The sequence below is a fragment of the Barbus barbus genome (assembly GCF_936440315.1).
Source record: "Barbus barbus genome assembly, chromosome: 33".
In the NCBI taxonomy this organism is placed as follows: domain Eukaryota; kingdom Metazoa; phylum Chordata; class Actinopteri; order Cypriniformes; family Cyprinidae; genus Barbus; species Barbus barbus.
Window position 1 is genome coordinate 19,922,025 of NC_136761.1, and position 13,470 is coordinate 19,935,494.

General features: G+C 35.1%; 1 protein-coding gene across 1 annotated transcript; it reads left to right on the top strand.

The window, feature by feature from the left end:
* The first annotated feature begins 2,751 nt into the window (after window positions 1–2,751).
* LOC306853154 (leucine-rich repeat, immunoglobulin-like domain and transmembrane domain-containing protein 3) lies at window positions 2,752–12,523 on the top strand. Its single transcript, XM_079390356.1, has 4 exons — window positions 2,752–3,058; window positions 4,270–4,736; window positions 8,837–9,142; window positions 10,431–12,523. The coding sequence occupies exons 1-4, from the start codon at window positions 2,943–2,945 to the stop codon at window positions 11,471–11,473; spliced, it is 1,932 nt and encodes a 643-aa protein (XP_079246482.1). The 5' UTR covers window positions 2,752–2,942; the 3' UTR covers window positions 11,474–12,523.
* Window positions 12,524–13,470: the final 947 nt, after the last annotated feature.

The window sequence follows — 13,470 nt, forward strand, 5'->3', positions numbered from 1 at the left end:
CTAGTTTCGTGCACTTATTTGACCATTTTGTGAGCTCTTTCTCGGTGTAAGTGCATTGGGGTTCTGGCTGTGAAGTCACACCCCTGTAATGTTAGGTAAAGACTGTGAACCTAAGTGTTATTTGTGGCATGGTCATGCATTCAATGGTAATCGTTTTTACTGGATCAAAAAAAAAAAATTATAATGATGATAATAATAATAATGGAAAAAATCAAAAAGAAAAAAAACAAGAAAAACAGTTTTCATTTGATCTGTTTATGAGTTTGTTATATGCGACTGTCTTGCTGGGTCATCCCCTTCCTCATAATGTGCAGTAATTTGAATCCTATGCTGAATACATTGCGCTGAAACTCCTACTCTTCGATGGTAGTGTTTGATTTGTGCCTGTTTACTTTGTGGTGATCTCTCTAACTCCTCTGAGTCCTCCTCTCACCTTTCAATTAGTATTGCTTGTTGAGCCTCTAATTCCTAATTTAATTCTTTCTCTGAACCCTCACCTCTCTCCCTCTCTCTCTCTCTCTCTCTCTCTCTATTACTCCGGCTCACTCTCTCTGTCCTCGTATACTAGTCTTTTTGTACTCTCACTAAAAAATGCTTAGTAGCAAGCTTTACCATTAATTTGTTTTGTACATAAATGTGCCAACCGCTTGACAGTGGCTTTTCTGATCTGTAGGGACAAAATGCTTGCATAAATAAACTTCACCGGTGTACTTGTTAATAAATACTGTTGTTGCTGTTCTTAACAGTCTATGTTGGAGTTATTCACTTCACACACATTCTAAAAATGTTTCGCTGGTTTACTTTTATGTGGTAAGATCTAAATTAATTGCATTTACTTCTGACTAAAAAAATTAATTTGTAAAGGTCAAATTTAGAAAACAGTATTTTCAACTGGTTGTATATGATATGTTTCACATTACTGTGTGCTTATATATGACTCTAAAGCTTTAGATATGTATTTTCATGAACTCATTTTGTTATTCAACAAAGTATCAGGAATAAAAAGTTTCAGTGGTATGTACTACCAGGTCTCCCATATCAAATATTTAGGACACAGAAGTTCACCAAAGCTGCAATTACTTGATGAAAAATACAGTAATATTGTGAGATATTATTACAATTTAAAAGAACTGTTTTCTGTATTTATTTTTAAAATGTAATTTATTTCTGTGATGGCAAAATTAAATTTTCAGCAGCCAAAAATCCAGTCTTCAGTGTCATTTTTAAATAATTTAATGCATCATTGGTGAATAAAATTATTAATTTAATGTCCAAACATGTCCAAAAAAAAATAAAAAATCTTACTGACACCAAACTTTTGAAAGGTAGTTTCTACAGCTGTTATTTTCACTTAAACCACATGGAGGCAGGCTACAAAAGGACATCTCTCTTGTCTTAGCCCACTTTATATAACTTTATAAAGGCCTTATCATTTTTTCCATATGGTTTCACAGCAGTTATTTCAAGGTCAGATGTTATGTTCAATAACTTTTTTTTTTTTTTGTGAACTATAAATTGACAATTTTTTTGAAATCTCAACCTACTACAAAAAAATACTAATTAAAATAAAAAATAAGTTTTACTAAATCTTAAAAGAGGAAAAAATAAAAATTAAGCTATAATAAAAACTATAATAACATAATAATAAAAGCAGAATTGCTGCCTTCAAGAAAAATCAGTGGTACATTCGATTCACCGCACTATTTGAACACTTATAATGTATTAACTAATGAAGAATATCGGTAACACTTTATTTTAGGGTCTCTTAACTAGTTGCTTATTAGCATGCATATTACTAGAATATTAGCCATTTATTAGTACAAATTAAGCACATATTAATACATTATTCTACAAGACCTTATTCTACATCCCTATAGTCCCAATACCTAAACTTAACAACTACCTTACTAACTAAGCAGCAAAGTATGAATTTATTGAGGGAAAAGTCGTAGTTAATAGTGAATAAGTGTTCCCTATTCTAAAGTGTTACCAGAATATCAAAAATAAAACTATTCAATTCCACAAAACTAAGCAGAAATGATTGCAACAAGGTAAATGCATGCAAACCAGATGTTGTTATAACATAAGGATGGACACGCTTCATAATGATGTTTTTAATTAAGCATGTTTCCCTTGATACTCACACTGGCCTACATAAACACACCCTTGGCAATTAATCATGTTTTGACAAACTAAAGGGAAATCTGTTTATTTCCTAATGTACCTTAAGCAGCTTTTATTCATACACAGTCAGTTGTCAGTATGCCTTCGTCTCAGTATTTTCAGAAGCCATTATAAATCTCTCAGACTCAGACAGAACAGTTTGGCCTGTCTGCAGCCTGCCTGGCCTGCTCTAAGTAAATCACAACCTGTACTTCAGCTCACACACAGGTGTCATCTAGCCTCCACGCACGCAAACACCACACAGCGAAAGGCGAGGGAGGTGACGGAAAGAGCGGAAGAGCAGCCAAAATCAGTTCATACACCAGGTGAAGAATGGAAAAGTGTCTGAGGAGCGGTCACGTGATGATGCACAGAGAAGAACCTTCTTGTAGTTATTATAGCCGATTAGCGTGTGCCTGCAGGGCTTATCCTCCTCCTCGGACTCAGTCACACACACCAACGCACTCATACACACAAATAAGCTCACACACACTTCCCATCCCACTCTGTTCAACTTCAGTGACCTACTCAGCCTCGAGAAATCCTCTTTCTAATCTGAGTTCTCCCGCCCATCCCAATCCTCCCGTTCTTCTGTTCTCGGCTCTCACCTGTTAGCATGCTAAACAAGATGCGGGCTGCAAGGCACTTTTCTTGCTTTTATTGGTTTTCATTGAGGACTGACAAAGGAGTTTTTGTCCACTGATGGTCGAGTGGGATCTGATGTGCGTGTGTGTGTGTGAGTGAGTGTGTGTGTCCGTGCTGGTTCATCTGTCTGAAGGATGTATTGTCTGCTGGTGGCCCAGGTTCTCCTGGGCTGCTGGAGTGTGGCACAACCCTTCTGTCCTTCCCAGTGTACCTGTGTGTACCACGGACAGAGCGATGGCACTGGCAGCAGGTAAGGACACTGTTTCACTATAATAATAATAGTAGAGATTTATAAAATGTAAACTTTTGGTGTATAAAAACAGGCCTAATTTAGGTTTATGATTTCTGGAATAAAACTAGAGAAGTAGACAGACATGGGAAAATATAATAACTGGAATAAATAAAAAAATAATTTAGCATTTGGAGAATTTGTAATTTACATTTTAACCACAGAAAAATGTTCATGTATGTATAAATGTATAAGTTTATTATTTGACAAAAGAATTTTTGTCAAATATTTTTTTTCAGCAATATAACAATTCAATAAAAATTGTCTAATATAAAATATCATTTTTTTCATGAAATCTGAATCAAAATAGGCAAGATTTTAGTTTCAACATAAGGATAGACACATTTCATACTTGTGTTTTAATGGCATGTTTCTTGATACTAGCTATATCAATTAAAACAGGCCTATAAACATATCCCTGTTCTTAATTTAATTTTATTTAATATTATAATGTAGGCTTTCTTAAGCAGTTGCTTAATTATGTTTTATTTATACATTGCAATTATATTTAGAATTTTGAAGTTTTAAGTTTTTACTTTTTTTTTTAAATGCATCACTCAATTACAGTCTAGAGAATGCAAATATATATAATCATATTAATCTAATTCTATATATACTTTTAAATAAATAAACTGGATTTCAAATATGCAAGTAAGTCACCCACTTGAATAAAAAATAATTTTTAAACTATCACGTGGGTTATTAGCTTGTGTTTATCTGAGGGGCTTAGCAGTAGAGTGTGAACACACACGTTAGTGGAAACCATTTTGAATCATAGCCTGCTGGTGTAGCCTACTGAATTATAAAAGGTGAATACAGAATCAGACAAGTGCAAATGTAAACTACATAAATGTAAAAAAATAAACACCTTTCTTTATGAAGCTGGTATTCTATAGGTCTGGGGTTCTCAACTCTGGCCTTCAAAGTCCACTTTCCTACAAAGGTTAGCTCCTCCAGCCCTAATCAAACACACATGAACAAGCTAATCAAGGTCTTCAGAAGAGCTAGAAAGTTACAGGCAGGTGAGTCTGATCAAGGTTGGAGCTAAGTGGATCTCGAGAGCCAGAGTTGAGAACCCCTGCTATAGGCAAATAAAATCCACAATGAACATCACCACACATTGGCTCATATTGGTCAAAGTGATTAACCTCTGCTATAAAAATCTGCCCCAGGTCTGTTCTATGCAATGACCCTGACATGTCAGATATTCCAGTCAACGTCCCTTTGGACACGGTGAAGCTGCAGGTGGAGAAGACAGCTGTGCGTCGAGTGCCCACCGAGGCCTTCTATTACCTGTCCGAGTTACGCTACCTGTGGATAACATACAATTCAGTCACGTCTGTGGATCCTGGCAGTTTCTACAATCTGAAAGTTCTTCATGAGCTACGGCTGGATGGGAACATGATCGCTACCTTTCCGTGGGAGTCTCTGAAAGAGATGCCCAGTCTCAGGACCTTGGACCTGCACAACAACCGCTTGACTAGTATTCCTGTGGAGGCAGCACCTTACTTGGTTAACATCACCTACCTAGACATTTCTAGTAACAAGCTAACTACCCTTCCCTCTGACCTGGTGGACATCTGGCCTCCATTTTCAGGCATCCTGCCCAGTGCCAATGCATCACAAAAGATTGTTCTTGGTGGGTAAAAATTATGATGGCTCATCTTAAATATGCATTATGATGTTGAATATGCACTATGACAGAGTTTTTCAATATCTTTCTTTTAGAGGGTTATCGTTCTAAATGACATTAGTCAGCAAATGAAACCCAGTATTTGAGGAGGATTCACATTAGCATTCATAGTAAGTTGTATGAGCTTTCCCTTGAGAAATTTGTATTAAATGTGCACTTGTAGTGTACTTCATACCTTAAAAGTATATTTTTAACTGTACTTGCAGATAACATAATATTAATGAAATAGGCCACTTAACTGTACTTATAGAATGCACACAAAAATATATTAAAACTGTTAAATTATTACGTTTTAATCATCTTTTGTCATGCTGATTCTGATGTGTTTACTTTTTTATGTGTATTGTGTCAACGCACTAAAGCACATGTGAAATACTGAATTATAATTAACTGTAGTGTATTATTTAATATTATATTTAAAGTTAACATTTGTAAATGTACAAAATTTCAACATTACTAAGTTAATTGTTTTTAATATAAATGTAACTATAAAATGAATTTATATTTAAAATGAAAATACATACAATCAAGTGTACAAAAACATTTTGAAGTATATTTGTTCATATTTTTTCAGTAATAAGTGCTCTTTTTGTAGAGCATACAGTGTAAAAAAAATTGTTTCAACTTAAAATAATTTGTTACCCCGCTGACGTAAAAGTTTTAGTTTATTCAACTAAATTATTTCAGTTGTCTAGGACTGCCACTAACGACTATTTTTATTTCGATTAATCTATGGACTAATGTATCGATTAATCGATTAATCTAACCGATTAATCCCCCCCCCCCCTCCCCCAAAAAAATTTCTTTTTACAATTTTACTTAAGAATATTTTATTAAACCAAATGAAATCCACATTTCTATGAAATCCTTTTTTAAAGTAAAAGTGAAGTGCAACAGAGTGCAAGGAGCAAGTGTCCATCTCACAATCCAAATCAATGAAATCAAAGTTCAGTATTATAGTGTGAGAATGACAATATATCACGTGTTCTAGTCTAATAATAAAATTATAATCAAAAAACACCTTTTAAGGAGTATTTACCAGAAATATTATATACCAGAATTTTCAATACAAAATCAATTAATTGGAGAAGCTTTTGATTATTAAAATTTAATGGACGCATTAAAATTGAATCCAGAAAATAATGGAAAACAGAATTTGGTACAGATAAAACTGTAAAACTCAATTAATTAGACAGGCTTTTTGATTAATACAATTGAATTAAACATTAAAACAGAGTATAGAAAAATTTAAATGGATAAAACTGGAAATGGATTTCATAGGGCCCTGTAATTATAATAATTTTTTTTGTGGCAATAAAAATAGATGTAAGTGAACAATAGCTTTTAAAATGACTTAAAATACATATATAATAGCAAAGATGCAATAATAATTAGTTCAAATAAAGCATCAAAAGCAAGAAATCATATGGTTTTATTGAACAAAACTGTTAAAGTACATAATGTATTATTTTTACACATTACTGTTTAATATTGACCAAGCACCATTTCATTAAAATGTCCACTTAATCTTAATATTTGGCCATTTCTTTAGGACAGAAATGCTATAGCCGCTGTAATTAAATGAATATGTGGACATCAAACCGTGTAAACTCAGAGTGAGGGTTTGAGCTTTTATTTTGAAATCTCGATGTATTCTCCTGTGTTAGTGTAGATTTATAAATGATTTACCTTACAAATCTGATGAAATGACGCGCGTTGCGTTCCCAGATGAACGTTATAATAAACCCAAACTCACAACAACATGCAGAGATGAGTTTGAGATGCTCCACAGATGTAAACGATAACAGTTTCTGTGGAGCCGCTGTGAGATGCACGTGCTTAAGGTACATGCATGGAAATAATTATTTAATTAAATCATAGCGTTTGCGAATTCACAATTATGCTTAATTATGATTGTAAATGGGTTTAATATATCATGTAGCCTTTAAAAATAGTCTAATAATGTGTTTTATGGATTCTAGTCTGTGAAATGCGTTAGTGGATGCAAGCTAAATTAAGTCGATTAATTTAAAAAATGACTAAAATCGACGAATCGCGACAGCCCTACAGTTGTCCTTTAAATTAACTCTGAGTAACTTAAAATTTAAAGTTGTCTAAACTAAAAATGTAAGTCAGCGGGGTAACAAATTATTCTAAGTTAAAACAACTTTTTGGAACAATTATTATTTTATTTTTTTGTTCAGTGTATGCTGAAGTGTACTTCTTTTTCACAACGGTTGGCTCTCCCTAAAACACTATGCAAAGAATCTGGGTGGAGATATATGAAATAAATGAAGTAAAAAGATTAAACAATATCCCTCTCTTCACCATGTCTGTTTATAATAAGTCCAAGTATGATCTTTAAATATCTAAATCTAGGCTGTGTCTTCATGGGCTCTCCCAAGTTAAGAACAAGCTAATCTTCTAATGGGACTTCCAACTGTGTGTAAGGCTCTGAGATTTGAGTTTCTCTGAAGTGCTCATCTGGGAAGAGGATGATTCATATGTTTGCTCAGTGAAATCTAAACAACAGATCCCAGCTGAAGAGAAGGCAATACTAGTTGTGTGTTTGACATAATGGATATAAAATTCAAGAGTGCACTTGTATGGCATTAGGGCTCATGTTAATTGAGTTTTTTTCTACAACAACATTGATCACGGTTGGTCAGTGCACAAAAACAAATTGTTTCAAATAATTGTTCAACTTAAAATAATTTGTTACCCCGCTGACTTAATTTTTTTAGTTTAGTCAACTTGAAATTTTAAGTTACTCAATGTTAATTTAAGGGACAACTGGAATATTTTAGTTGACTAAACGAAAAAATTTAAGTCAACGGGGGTAACATTTTTTTTGTTTTACAGGATCATGTAAAATGATCAAACAAGTGAATTTTTCAGTGATTCTTTCTGTAGGTTACATTGTTACGTCAGTAGATGGTGACAAAAGGCTATGTTTATGAGTGAGTCATTTAAATCATTTATTCAATGCAACATTCAGGAAGTGGCTGTCCTTATTAGTGAGTCACTGAATCAGTCACTTAGCCGATTTGTACAATAAAGGGAATTTGGAACAGGGTACTATCATACTACTACTTCTATTTTTCTGCAAAATCTTTATATGACAGAAACTGTATTAGTATTATGCCAGAATGCTGCTCCCAATTCAGTCTCTGACTTAAATAGTAAGTCACTGAATTATCCAATCAGCTCATTTGTTCAAGAATGTCCCTATTAAGCTCGGAGATTTGTGATGGTTTGATTCAAATTGTTTTCTTTGGAATTTAATTGGCAATATTGTGTTTAAAATTTTACTTGATATAAAATTTTAATTTATTGAACTGTTCAAAAGCAAAATCAGCGTCTCAGTTCAGTAGCACTTTTGCTTGTGTGATATAACTTAAATGCAACCGCATATTCTGTACTTTCACCAGGTGCCATACAAGTGTAAAAATGAGCACAAAAGCACAATATGACCGGGATTTACCCTGTATCATCAGAATATTAGCAGTTGCCACCATGCAGCTGTTGAATTGCATCAGCAGACCGTCTAATTCCCTGTTTACAGTCAACCGATCTTCATCCTGCCATAGACAGAATTATGGGCACACTGTGCTGTTAATGTCCAACACCTGATGCATGCGAGCCAGACAAGACATCCTGGCTTCAAGATTTACAACTTTCTGATTTGATGGGAGTAAACTGCTGTTTTATTATAGTAGCTGAATAATAAACCTGTGGTCTTTATTTCAGTATGTTGAGATGTTCAGCAAGTGAAGTAATGTTTCTCCATTCTCTTTCTGCGTTTGGCAGATCCCTGACTTAGCTAGTGCTATAATCTGTGTTTGAGGGACACTTTTGCAAATAATTGTATACATGGGTTGCGCAATTCGAATGGAAGCAAAACCAGAACTAGAATTAAAATATTTTTGGAAGTTCACTTGACAGTCTTATTTGAAAGTCTTGAAAAAAGCTTGGAGTTTGAAGGTTTGTAGGCCTTTGTACATAACATATTGCTTTCATAAACATATATATTTGAATATTTGCAGGTCTACAGGACAACCCCTGGTACTGTGACTGTCGGATTTCCAAGCTCATTGAGTTGTCTAAGATGGCCAGCATACCTGTGGTGCTGATGGATCAGGTTCTGACATGCAGTGGACCAGAGAACTTAGCTGGCGTTCTGTTCCAGCGGGCTGAACTGGATCAGTGCACCAAGCCGTCAGTTATGACTTCAGGAACAAAGATCACTTCATCACTGGGCAGCAATGTGCTTCTGCGGTGTGACGCCACTGGTTTCCCTACTCCCACCCTTCTCTGGACCAGAGCTGATGGAACGGCAGTCAACATCACAGGTATGAGTGTCACAAAGTATGTTGATGTGTGCCGTTATAATCAGACTACAGCATTTTTTAGTACTTGAGTGACAGTCTTCACCTAAAATGACACCATTCGTAATTGAATATTTGAAGGACTAAATATACTTTGTCTTTGAGCATGTGTTAATTGTAGTCCAATTAACATGTGTAGCCTACATGCTGGTAAAATTTCACCTGGACTAAAGTGTTTACATGGCATATTAAAAAGATAAATTATTTTTTATATATTTATATATATTAGTTTGACTGAAATAGCCTATAACTTTTAAAGTGCAAACTAGGACTGCATGATATTAGAGATTTGTTGTAAATTGTGGTATTGATATTGGATATTTAATTGTTTATGTTCATGTTCAATGTACATTTTTTTTACATTTCAATTACCTTTGTCGTCTGATGCTCGCTTAAAGTTTAACTTTAAAAAGACTAATAATTGAATAACACTGTTGTAATGTAATTGTTTTTAACAAATCTCAAAATGAATATCAAATCTCAAAATGAATAAAAAATGTAAATGTAATAAATATAATAAATAATAATATTTTCATGCTGTACATTATAATTGTTTAATGCTTAAATTCAATTGGAGCATTTAAAAGGATTTATTTAAATTTTAAGTGTTTCATGTTTTTTATTATTATTTAGAGAAAAAAATGTCATATAATATATATTATTTAATGTCAGCCAACTTTAGTGACTGGCCATAAAATAATTATCAGTAAATTGTCCAGAATTTTATATTGTGCATCGCTAATTTAATATTGCATATTATGTATAATATAAACAATATAAAAACATAATTTAAAAAAAAATAAATTAATTAAAGAATCAACAACATAATATATATAATTTATTGGCCATACCATGAAAATAATTATCGGCTTTGGTATCAGGAAAAATGTAACTGCTGGTTCAACCCTAATAATGCAAATATGTAAATACAGCCTTGGTGAGCTTATGATATTCTTTTAAAAACATTCAAAAATCCTACTGGCCCCAAACTTTTGAATGCTAGTGTATGTATTTTGTCATTTTTAATACATTAAATACATCAATAAATTAAATAATACATATTTTATTCCTTTCTTGTCTGCTCACTTGAAAGGAAATCTACATCCCTGTAACATATTGCATTCATAAAGGCATCATTTTAATATTATTCATTCCTAACATGAACACACTTACTTCTAACAATATCTAAAGCATATTTTAACCTTTTTATTGCAAACTTTAAGTTGTTGCTTACCATAAAATGTATCTGTAGTTGTGCAGGAATCTCCAGGCGAGGGGGTCCGTTGGTCCATCCTCAGTTTGCACAGTATCGTGTTTAAGGATGCAGGCGATTACCGCTGCAAGGCCAAGAACTTCGCAGGAAATGCAGAGGCATACATCACCCTGTCTGTGGATGGGATGCAGGCCTCAACGCCATCCCCACCGATAAACATAACCAAGCAGCCCAACGATCAACCCGTGACTTCATTTGCTGGGACTAAGATGCCATTGTATACTACCTTAAGCCCTGCTCTCACAACCAGAGCTGCCATGACCACAATCCCACCACTGACAACCAGGAAGAGTCCAGGACCAGGTGGAGGAATTCAGAGGTCTCCACCGGCTGGAGACAAGCCAGCTAAGATCCAGCAAAGCAAGGGCGGCAAAGGTTCAATGATGAGCGAAAAATCCAAAAAGAGAGCTGATCTCAAAGATATTGAGGTAGTGGAGGAGACAAGTGACACGGCAGTCTTACTATGGAGAGCTGAAGGTTTGTCAAGCGATGTGCCCTTAACAGTGTTCTACTTTCCATATGATGCGAAAGACGATAAGGAGACGGTTGATATGGAAGTTGGTCAAGGGAAGCTGCTCTTGGAGTATCTGATGCCTAACCAGGTCTACACGGTGTGTTTGGTTACTAAGGGTTCAGTGGCTGGGAAAGAGCAATGTGTGGATTTCACTACTCTGGATAACGGTGGAGAAGATGGGCAGAACAAAATCCTGATGATCGTCAGCGGGATCGCGTGTGCAGTCGCGGTGCCTCTTATTGTGGTGTTGCTCTACAAGATTGTATGTCTCTGCTGTAAAGGAAACAGTAGCAGGAACAATGGACCAGACGACGACCTTTCAAAAGAGACGTACGTAAAGTTTGAGACGCTCACTATGAAACAAAGGACTCTGAATGGGCAGGCAAATGATCTTTGGGCACGAAGGCAGACTCAGGAGTCAGAGAGGATGCTCCTGTGCTCACGGTCAAGCATTGACTCTCAAATGACGTACAAGAGTGACAGCTCTAGATCCGAGTACCTGTGCTAATGTATTGCATATCGGCTTTGTGTGTTACTTGGTATTACTTGGTATTAGACAAGCTGTGGCAACATCAGTTTTAAAAGATTAGCTCTTGATACGCTGTCAAACTCGTTGCCTTACAAGACTTATCTTGACCCACAAATTGTCTCGTTGCCCATTTTTCAAAAGCCATATTCTTCACCCAATCACACACAATTCTGTATTGTTTTTTTTGTAAATGAAATACAGTGTACATAAATGTAAATATTGTGTATGTTTGTGTATGCCAACATATGATTAAGTAGAATTACATATTATGAGTCATGAAAATTTTAATTAAACCTTTTTACTGCCTATAAAAGAATTTCAATTTTTCAACAGAAACCATTGATATAGCCTATTGGTGTTATGTGCTGCAACAGAAAAGTTAACACACCAAACTTACAATAGGCACCAGCTTCTCTTACTTTTGGTTTTAAATTTAAATTATGTCAGAAAAGTATCAGATACTTTGTTACAAAATCATATATAACGTTCCTAAGATGATGTGAGTTTGAATGATTATGCTTTCCTCTAAAATGCAACATGTGCATTTGATGTTTCAGTCCTCTTCTTCTTATTGTCTTCTCTATCTTTCTACCTCTCTATCTTTTGTTTAATTGTACATTTATATGCAGTGTTTGTGTAAATGTGTGTTTATGTGTTGTAAATCCTTTATGTGTGCGCCATGCATGTAACTAAAATGTTCATATTCCCATTTTCTTCCATTAGAATGTATAAAATGAATGTAATTTGCCATTCAGGATACAGGATACACAGCGTGAGCATAATTTAGAATATTCTATAAATTAAAGAATCCTGGAAAAAAACTGATCACAGCTTCCACACACACACAAAAAAATATTAAGCAGTACAAGTGTAATTTAATTACTACATTAATTTATTCATGTTTCTTGAGCACCAAATCAGCTTTGCCATCACAGGAATAAATTACATGATTTATTTATTTTTAATTGTAATAATACAATATTACTGGTTTTACTGTTTTGATCAAATAAATGCAGCCTTGGTGAGCATAAGAATGTTCTTGCAAAAAATTCTTACCAATTCCAAATGCTACAAACGGTAGTGTAAATTCATTATTACATAGACCGAACTCTAGTTAAGTGATCAGAAAAGCATTATAGCATCATTAGTTATCTTTTGTTCAGTACAAGTTTCTAAAGTTTACATGTCAGTTGAATTAGTTATTGAATTCTGTCCAGTGTGACGTCATTGTGGGTCCTGTAAGTGTGTATCAGAGCAGACATTGTGCTGCATTTCCTACCCTGCTTAAGCAGACGAACAGGGAAGCTGTTGTCCCTGTACCTGCCACATTTTTCCCAGAGCAGTGCCTCTAATTTCTGTGACAATATGATAGTCATTCGTATAATAAGATTGTGTGTATGCGGGGTAAATAGGAAACGGGTGAAGCACAAGCCCCGTCCACATCGCCAACCCCTGTGATTCTTCACTCTTGAGGGCCAGACAGAACCTATGCAGACACAACAACACTAGTTTAATGGTTTGTGTGTGAGTGAGGAAGCATCCCATTACTCATGAGCAGCACAAAAAGGTGTGACCACTCCTACTAAATCACATGCATAGACTGGGAAAGGCCAGGAGGTGAGCTCAGGGTGACTTGTGTTATTCTTTTAAATTGTAGAAGGGCAGTTTTTTTGTTTCTTGAGCTCAGGCTCAGAGTCGTACACCAGGGAAAACCCTTTTGCTGGTCTCACCATGTGTCAAATATACCATGGGACTGTCAGGAATTTCATACTTTGCTTCCAAAACAGCTAGAGAGCAGGAGAACCGGAGAGACTGAGACTTGTGTGTGTGTGTGTATATGTGTGCCTGACACAAACCTGGCCGTCCTACAGGACTCTCACTTTCAACCTGCTTTGTACGAAAAGGACACCTCTGGGATACAGATGCACTTTTTGGAAACCTTTCACCCAGGTTCTCATTTAGTTGGAGCTGGTTGG

What these genes read in the sequence shown, in the direction of transcription:
- LOC306853154 (XM_079390356.1), top strand. Translation starts at nt 2,943, where the DNA reads ATGTATTGTCTGCTGGTGGCCCAGGTTCTCCTGGGCTGCTGGAGTGTG. An exon ending in AGCGATGGCACTGGCAGCAG is followed by an intron (nt 3,059 to 4,269) that starts GTAAGGACACTG and finishes AATCTGCCCCAG; the next exon opens with GTCTGTTCTATGCAATGACC. An exon ending in ATCACAAAAGATTGTTCTTG is followed by an intron (nt 4,737 to 8,836) that starts GTGGGTAAAAAT and finishes GAATATTTGCAG; the next exon opens with GTCTACAGGACAACCCCTGG.